A 10,190-nucleotide genomic window follows, 5' to 3' on the forward strand; every position below is an offset into this window, starting at 1 on the left:
TGAATTATTGACCCAATATATTCATTCTCGAAAAAGAAAAACAACAAGATAAAATAGAACGAATTTGCGAAGTGAAAGAAACCAATAAACAAACAAATAAATAAAAAAGAAAGCATTTGTCTTTCTGTATTATAGAATCATATGTTGAATAAATCAATTGAAAAGTTTCAGTTGGCTGATGAAATGCTAAAAATTATTCAGCGAAGAACCCTTTTCCTCCCCCTCTTCTATTTTTTTCCCCTCCACCAATACCTCTCTTTTTTGTCATCTCAGAAGCAAACAGTTTCAAGCGTAATAAAAATGTTTCTTGCTCTTGCTAAACGAATAAAATGGATCAGATCTCCAATAATTCGAAATCTTGAAAAGAACCTTAGCACCCCAATAATAACTTTCGAAAATATAAGTTTTTCAGAAACCATTGCCAAACTGGCGCATCATTCATAAGGCCAATGCAACTGACCCTTTCATCATTCAAACTTTCGGAAAATCCAAATTTCATGATTTGAACGTCAAATAGAGAAGCAGTTTCCAGAAATTGCTCTGTCATTCATTAACACACTTGAAGATGAAGGGAGAGAAAGATAAAGAGAGAGATAAAGAAAGAAAGAAAGAGATGGAGATAGCAAGATAGACCAGACTTGCCCTTAAGAGGCTGTCTTGCTGAAGGACAAAGAAAAGAAAAAAAAAATTCTTGCACCTGAAAATGAGCTGATGTTGCAAACTCAAAACACGTTGAAATGAAGCACAAAGCGAATAGTGATTTCCATTTTGCACAAAATGAGAAAAATAGGCAATGTTCCACACATGTGGACACATAACTGCTGAACATTTCCCTTGGCTGCTTGAGAAAATTCATTTTTGAATAATTTATCCTAATTTGAATGACAATTTTACTCACTTGAAATAAATCATCAAAAAATGTATCAGCTGTAAAGCAGAACACCGTTTTTGAATGTAAAAGAAATGGATCGATTTTTTGTTCAATTAGTCTCGCACTTTTTATGAAACTTCATCCCTCATAATTTCTTTCATCCGTCTTTTCACTTCTGCTAACCTGGGTCTGTCATTTGGCTCATCTGCCCACATCTTCTCTATAAACTCAACCAGATCTTCTCCTTCGATTCCTTCTGTCAGTGGTCGCACCCCATCCCTCATCATCTCCTGTGCTTCTTCTGCATCACACTCGCTCAATGACACTTCCCCTGTTGTCGTTTCATGGAGAATTAGTCCAAGTGTGAAAACAACAGCTTTTCCAATTCCCTCATCTCCCACTTCCTCTTCATCATCTTCATTTTCGCTGTTAAGTTCAGGCGCCTTCCATCGCCTCAGTTCATCATTTTGCTTTTCATCTTCCAATTCCTCTGTCAAAACAAATATTTCATAACTTCCTTCATCAACAAAGATTGAATATGGGCACAGCTGCCTTGCCATCATTTTCACCCTTTCGTCACCAATAGAAATCAAATGCTGAAACAATCTTGCAACTGCCAAAACCACTTCCTTCCCATCAACAACATCCATCGCCCTTGTTCCCAACGTGAAATTACCTTGAACGGAATGAATCATCGAGTATAATGTTTTGATGTTCTTTTTCTCTTTCTCTCGAAATGGTTTCTTCGCTGATATCACATTGAATGAATGAGATTGAGATACCAATGAAACAGAAGTGTCCTCAGAAAATGGCAACTGTGATTCCAAATCTGGAAGATCATTTTCATTCAGCTCTTCATCGGTCATTGGTGGAGGCTCTGGAAGAACTTCATCGTTGTCAATGAGAAGCGGAATTTGGCTTGTCATCCCTTCCAGTAATGTGGATGGCATTTCACTCATCTCGAAGTTCCCTATTCCATTTTCTACTCTTCTCCTCTCCATCTTCTGTATTATTTGCTCGTTTTCCAATCTCTCTTTTTCAACTTTCTTTTCAGCTTCCCACAGTTTCCTTCGCTGAACCACAGCCATCACAACAATCACAAATAACAGAATTGCAACAATTACAATACACCCAATAAAGGCAAATAAACTCCATTCAATCATATTCAAATTTCCATTGTTATTCTTATTTCCTCCTTCCGAAATTCTATCATCTCCAGATGAAGGAGGCACTGTTTTGTTTATCACAACCAATGTATTTGTGGATGACAACATCCCTTTCCCAAACAGGATGCTCATGCTCACTTCTGTTTTGTTCTCGATCGTTTTCACTATATCCGACGAGATAACCGAATGCACCTCGTTTTCTGAAGCACACTCATTCTCTTCTATCTTTTGTGTTTGGATACGCTCAACTTCCCCGTCTTTCATGCTTATCTTCAGCGATAAGTTGCACGGAAGAAGCAGCTTCCCGCGAATGCTCAAGTCCATGCTCCCACTCGCCTGTGTTGTGTTCTTCACTTCTTCCAGAACCGGGATGAAATACGATGATCCTCTTTCACTCGCTATCCCTCCCAATTGGCATCCTTCGTCCAATATCCACAACGATGTGTTTGGCAACACTCCATTTCCACCTTTCACGCTCGCAACACTCAGTTCGCAATTCCCTGTGCATATCACATTCCTTCTGGCTGATCCGTATCCTTCAATTGATGGATTGTTGTCCTCAAACTTGCTGTTTTCAATCTTCACGCTTCCTCCACTCACCCACAGACCTCCTACCTTGCTATTTCTGATTGTTGTTTCTTTCATCTCCACATTGCTGTTTTCAATATCAATCAACGATCCGCTCCATTTGCATAATTTCTCTACTCTTTCTTGTTCTCCATTGACTGCCTCTGCTTCTTTCTCCTCTTTTTCTCCATCAAACACACATATCTCAACCTTCACTTCCTTGGATCGTCTTATCTGCATCATGCTTCCCTTCTCCACCGAATTCGCGCTTTTTTCAAACGAGCAGTTCAGCACACTCACCTCCTGTTCTGCATCTTCCATCGCAACAACACATCTTTCTGATGCTACACTCACATTCTCTATCGTCATGATCTTCATCACCACTTTCGCTTTACCCCCAACACTCACAACATCTCCCTCACTTTTGATATTTGAAATGCTCGTTTCAAGCAGCGTCACATTCGATTCTCTGTTGAATAATAGCACCGATCCTGCTGCATGCAAATCTCTAAATGCTGAATCAAATATCCTCAGCTCTCCGCTTTCCACGCTCACAACCGAACTGTTCAGCTTCATGTCTTCTGCTGTTGCTGATGAGTAGAACTCGCATTTTTGGATCTCCATTGACCCGTTCTTCACTTTCATGATGTAGCTGTGAGAAGCCTCAAACGTATCTTCAAACTCGAATGAGCACCTCTCCACAGCGCTTTCGTTTATAAACTCCATGATGCAATCCTTCTCTGCTGATTTCGCAATATCCAATTTCAGCTTCACAATCGCCTGTGTCTTTTTGTATGAATTCACATACAGATCTCCAATCACACATTCTCCAGAAACCACTCCTTCTCCATCAATCAGAATCGCATTCATCACTCCTTGCTCAATGTGGTCAATCGCTTCGTTGATGCTGCTGCATGGATTGCCCTGAGCTCCGCATCGTCTGCCATCCTCCCCCGACCCATTCAAAAATACTTGAAACCCTTTAAAGAATGTGATCCGAGGAATAACATCCATGTCAGTATTCCCTTTTAAATCGCTCCCGCAGATGGAGTTGTTTGTGGCCAATGACTCCTGGTTGTAGTTCAGCGAGAACAGCGTTTCGTTGATCTGGTCTAGAATTGAATGGCATTTGATGAATATGTCTTTCCCTGCAAATGCCTCGTTCAGCCTGAACAAGGTATTCACAATCCTTAAGTTCAGAGATGGAATCTGACTTTCATTATCATAAACAACATTTGTGTCTGCTCCATCGATGAACAATCCTCCGCCGCGCCCGGACTCCATCGAGCATCTACATGTCGAAAACGTGCTCCCGTTCACCTTCAAAACCGATTCTTCACTCTTCAGCACCACTTTCATTCCTCCTCCTTCTGTGTTCAAATCGCTCCTGCACGCGGACATTGTGCAGTCCTCGGTCGTGCAATCTATCGCATTCTCAAACGATCCCAATTCAATGACGCTTGCACTGCTTCCTTCGTTCTTGATGGTTTCAAACGAACAGTACACAACTTTCAACACAGGCTTGTTGCCATTCAAATGAGTGTTTTCATTTCCATTCATCTGGTTTTCCTCTTCTGTCATCGAAATCAGGCTGTTTGCTGTCAAAGTGGCTGATGAAATGTTCACATTCTGAATCGTCACCTGGGTCGCACTTGGGCTGAAAGCGATGAATCCTTTCAAATCAGAAATCAAATTCATCGAGCATTTCTCAATTTCCGCGCTCCCTCCGTTCACTTTTATCAGGCAACATGCAAAACTTTCTGCCAACCCTACTAATGAGCCAAATGAACAATTAGAAACAAACAAGACTGTATTTGTTCCTGACGATTCAATGAATACTGCATGATTTGCGGTGATGATTGGCTTGATGAATGATAAATTGAAGAATGACAGACTCACATTCGACGATATCATTGCACCACTGCTGACAGCATTCCCATCTTCATCAGTAATTGTCACGCTTGTCCCTTTCTTTGTTCCTTTTATCACAACAGCTGGAGCTTCTGAATCTGGAGAAGTTGGCAACGAAGACAAGAATGATATCGGATGGCTCAGCAACCCTGAATCCCCAATGCTGATCTGGGATTCGCCTTTTCCAAGTGTTGGGTATCGAAGTGATATCAAGTGGTCAATCGATGAGCATGGTGCTTCAGAAAACCCACACCCGCTGAAGTCTCCTCCTTTCTCCTTCGATAAATACCCTTTCTCGCTCCAGTTATCCCACAAATACACAACCAATGGAATCACATATCCATTTTCTCCTGTTGTCTTCCTTTCCCATCCACACAGCTCATCCAATGACTTCTCATCACTTGCGCTCAACCCCCATTTCAGTTGTTCGTTCGACATAACCTCGTCCAGCTCATTTCCCGATATGAACACTTTCTTCCCTTTCCAGGCATTGCACTCGCTGAATGTCACTCCTTCAAGCACAAATGATCCCATTGTATCTGCCAAGCTCACAAACATCCCTCCTCCCATTCCTCTTCCTTTCTGCAAGCTGTCCTCCATTGGCACCTGGCATCCTGTGAATGTTGCGCTTTTAATCTCCAAACTTCCTCTGTCCTCAACTGAAATCATCATCCCTCCTCCTTTCATCCCACTTCCACCTGTGCATGTTGTTGAAATGCTGCAGTTATCCACAACTGCGCTTCCTCCTTCTTTTATCGCTGCACCAATGCAACCTCTTCCTTCTCCGCTCCCGTCTTCCACCGTCACTCCACTCACTCTGCTGTTCTTGATGTCCAATTTCTCTCCATTTGTCATCGTTATTGGCGACTTCCCATTCGTCGTCAGTGTTGTTGCAATTTCCATCATCAATCCATCCACAATCAGTTCTCCTCCCTCAATGTTCAGGATGTTGTATCCAATCTTTTCTTCAGTTAATGGACTATTTTCAAACGAGACAGAACAGCTTGTTATCGTGATTGTTGATGACGAAGAATGGACAAATGCAGTCCTCCTTCCATTGATAACTTTATTCATTACAAATGCCAAATTAGTCATTTCAAATGATTTTGTGCACTCGATAAGGCCATTTTGATTTATCTCCCCTCCATCTTTCACATCAACCTTCATCTTCTTTCCCGCTGTTACTGCTTTTCCTGTCAAGCTCACATCAAATGAAAGCACTTTCATTTCACTTTTTATTGATGATTCAGAAGAAACCTCAACTGCCTGCATGTTTTCCTTAACTCGACTGGTCACACAATAATCAATAGATTGGCACCCAAACTTCTCAAATCCACAAGAGTTGTGATCATATGCCATGCTTCCGCTCCCATCGACAGTCAACTTCGATCCGATTGAGAACAAATACACAAACAGTGGAGTCACTTTCTCATCTTTCCCATCCTCGCTCCCGCAAAACTTCAATTCATCCGATGGAATTGCGCTTTTGTCAAAAAATTTGAAAGAGTTTGCATTCACTTTTGTTCCAAGCAATATCGTTGAATCGCAACAAACAAACATATCCTTCCCATATTGTGCATCATTCAGCGATGAAGATGTCGATGAAAACTTAACATTTTCGGCAATTTCCATCTTGCAGTTCGGACTCGCCATTGTCAGCATCATTCCTCCGCCTCTTCCTTTGGTTCCTCCTCCTCCGTTGTTCTTCGCCTCGCATCCATCGATTGTGCTCGTCCCATTCACAACAACACTTCCATCTCCATCTAAGCTCACGCATATCCCTCCTCCTTTTCCAATCTCTTGTGATGTCCCTTGGCAGTTGCAGTTTATTACAGTGCACGTTTCAATCACAACAATCCCAACCTTTCCCTCTCCTTCCCCATACTGTGTTCCAACAGCTCCTTTTATCAGCCCCCCGTCTCCATTAATCTTTCTAACGTTTGCTATGTTGCATCCTTTGAAATACACAACACTCACCCCTGCCACAAACTCAACCAACGAATGCCCATCAAATGTCAGACCTTCTCTGTTTTCAAATTGCTCCATTCTCAGTTTTCCTGACAACGCATTTACAAAGCTGTATCCAATCGATTGGCCAACAGCACTGTCTGGCGAACTAGCAACCGAGCAGTCTGTGATATTAAACGATGGCGAGTGTGCAGAAATCATCGCCGATGCACTGGACAGAGCAGATGGAATGCTAAATTTGATCTTTTTAATCGAGCATCTGCTTTGCACATCGATCAAGAATTCTGCAGATTCAAAAGTGGTTGGCACCTTCACCTCGATTGCCGTCCCTTTTGTGGCACATGAAATCTCCCATTCATTGGCATCATCCATGGCAACCTTTTCGGCAAGCACGAATTCTGGATCTAACTCTATATTTTTATTTCCCCCTGAAAATCGCGCCTGTGCAGTGTGGGTGATGGTGGCACACGTATAATAATCAAATCCACAGAACCACGAGTCGTATCTCCCCAGAACACCATCTTTCTTTTTGCCCACATGTGCTGCACCAGTATGTGAGTCCAGAAACACATTAAGCGGGAATTGCCCCATGGTTGTGTCATCTGTGTCATATCCCACCAGTTCCTTTAATGATGATATGCCCTGGATACCTTTCAGCTTTTCTGTTGTTATTCCCCAGTTCTCAGAATCTCCCCCATTCACAAACACATAATTTCCGCCAGATTTCGCGGTGCAGCCTGTAAAGTCCACAGACACGATCGAGAAGTCGTGCGGACCATCTGCCAGATTCACCATTATCCCGCCACCATTTCCACTGCAATTGCATCTGTTGAATTTCGTTGCTTCGTTTACTGGGGCTGATGAAGTTCCCACCTGCAACTTGCTTGACGACTTCAACTCGACCTTGATCCCACCACCACTTCCATCCTTGCATTCGCAATCTTCGATTGTCACATTCTTGACCACAAACGTCTCTCCAGCCTTCACACTCTTTGCCACAACCACCCCATCTCCTTCAGTCAACTTCACATTCGTCACCTTCACATTCGCCAGCATGCTATCTCCTGATGCTGTGGCTGTCAGATACAGTGCAGATGACAACGATGACGACAATGAAGAAGAAGAAGAGGAAGAAGGAGATTGATTCGGCTCAGAGAACAATGGTTTTGAGACATTCATATTTATGATCTCCACATCGGTCATCAACAGCTGCGACAGCGGCACCACAAACACTGACGACGACATCACATAGTTTCCTGAAGAAATACTCGTGGTGATCACAACATCTTCCAATGAGAGTGACCCACCTCCATCAGACGCCACAACCACACTCGACGAAGGATTTATATTTGAGTTACAATCGACTTTCAAATGACTCATTACAAGATGACCTGTTGACACACTGAATAGCGTTCCTACCGATGAAAGGGCTCCTGTTCCAATAGAACTCTTATCTTTGCCTATCCCAATGACCGAAATCTTCTTTGATCCAATATCAATTGTTGTTGTCTCACTTTCATGATTCCCTTCCATCAGCGTGATTGCCAAGCTAATCTGCACCTCACACATCTCAAAAGCTTTCTTGACTGTTTTGCATGCAAATGTTGTATTTGCCCCACACAGCTCATATCCATCACTCCCATTCACCAAAACATAAATCGTCTTGTCTTTCAGCCAATCCTTTTTTGATGTTTGATCATATGTCCAGGCACCTGCATTCGAGTAATTATATCCGTAACATACTCTCTTGTCATCTGCATTCGTTGTGTAACATTCATGAAATGGATTATCTGAAGTCGAAATGGCATTGTAATAATCATAATACATCACATCATGCCCATATGGATTGGAGGTTGTTCTGCATTTGCATTCATGAAAGAACAAAAAATAACAATAAATACCATCATTTGGCGCTGTTGCTCGATTTGGATGCAAACATAATCCCCCTCCCTCTCTAAATGCTGAACATGAAATAAATTGAATGCTCCTCATTTTGAATTGTGCGGCAGGAACAGTTTTACAAAACATGCCTCCACCTCCATTGTTTGTCAATGAGCATGAAGTGAAACTGCAGTCAAACACACATGCGCTCTCCCCTCCTCCATTTTCTGCTTCAATGCATCCTGTTCCTGAAACCTGAAAATTATCCAATCTCAAACCTCCTCCATCATAAACAGCTTTGCAATTCTGGAATTCACATCCGCTGATCCGAGCACATGTTGAAACAGAGCTGACATACATTCCTCCTCCATATTGATTTTGTGCTGTACAGGCATTGAACACGTTATTTTCGATACGCACAGATTTGATTGTATGACACATGATCCCACCTCCACGGCTGTATGCAAAACAGTTATTAAACAGACAATGCGAAACTGAAACAGTGGCCGACGATTGACCGTACATGAATATTGCCCCTCCGCTTGACGCTCCATCAGCCCACGAGTCACTTTCTCCTGTTGTCCTCGACCCATTCCATTCACACCAAGTGAATGTATTCGCTCCATTATCTGTTATATTCTGTCTGTCTGGAGTCAACTTTCCATCTAGAGTTCCAATGCATTCAACATTCCTTGTCCTGCAACACCCAACAAAGGATGTGTTTGAAACAGACAAGGAAGCCATGGGGTTATTGAGGGAAGGGACAATTCCGCCATCATATGCATCACAAATTGATGAAAATGAGCAGCTGCTCATCAAACATGATGTTTGGGTTGATGTAGTGGTTGAAGGCGAGCATGCATCATTTGCTGTTGAGATGTTGAAAAACGTCAGGTGAGAGAGGGATATAAGGGGTATTGAAGGGGATGAGAGGAATGGGGCTGATGAGACACAAAAAGAAGAGAAGTGTGATTCGCTCACTGAAATACTCCCTTCAATGCCTTCTCCATCTCCATATCCATCTCCTTCTCTTCCTCTGCCTCTTCCTCTTTCTCCTTCTCCTCCATTTTCTTCACCTCCGCTCTTCTCCCTTCCATAGTCCTTCCCTCCAAACAGCCTGCCTGAATAGATCTCTCCCCATCTTCTCCACCCATTCAATGTGATGTTTGTCAACACCCCAATGCACCCACAAAGATCAAATGCCCCTGCCTCATTGCCCTTCCCCATCCCCACAACACACCCTCTCACCACAACCACACTCCCCTTTCTTCCACACACAATGCTCCCGTACTCGCATCCAAGCATTCCAATGTCCTTCAATTCAATGGATGAGTTTAATGCGTAAATACATCCCTCAATCTTGCTTTGGAGACGTTCATTTAAGCATTCTTTAAAAAGACGTATTTGATGATTACTTGATATTTCTGGTTCAATTATAAAATAATATCTTTTGTTTTCTTTCAGATCATGCTGCAAATTGTGTTTTTCATATTTTCCTTCAAATTCAGTGTTTCCAATGCTAGTGCTCTGCTGGGAATCTTTCACTTGTTTCAATAAATTATTGTAATGTAATTTAGATTCTTGTGAGCTAATAAGACATTTGTGTATCTGAGGATAAGCAAATGCTTTCTTACTTTCGCACTCTTCATCTTGTTGTTGTTCGTAAAAATCTTTAACGGAATGAACATTATCATCATAATTACATGATAAGGCAATTAAAATAATTATAATTAATCGCATCACTAACGCTATATCGATAATTAGATAATCTACGATCAATTATCATTTATTAAGGGTATAATTCTAATTTTTGATGTATTTGTTTT

General features: G+C 42.0%; 1 protein-coding gene across 1 annotated transcript; it reads right to left on the bottom strand.

Annotated features, from left to right (window-relative positions):
* Positions 1 to 999: 999 nt before the first annotated feature.
* Positions 1,000 to 10,104, bottom strand: MONOS_11695 (uncharacterized protein; the record flags this gene model as incomplete). Its single annotated transcript, XM_067864254.1, has 1 exon — positions 1,000 to 10,104. One exon carries the CDS (start codon positions 10,102 to 10,104, stop codon positions 1,000 to 1,002), a length of 9,105 nt encoding a protein of 3,034 aa, XP_067736005.1.
* Positions 10,105 to 10,190: the final 86 nt, after the last annotated feature.

Source organism: Monocercomonoides exilis (genome assembly GCF_001643675.1).
Source record: "Monocercomonoides exilis strain PA203 chromosome Unknown scaffold2-2631571, whole genome shotgun sequence".
Taxonomy (NCBI): domain Eukaryota; phylum Preaxostyla; order Oxymonadida; family Polymastigidae; genus Monocercomonoides; species Monocercomonoides exilis.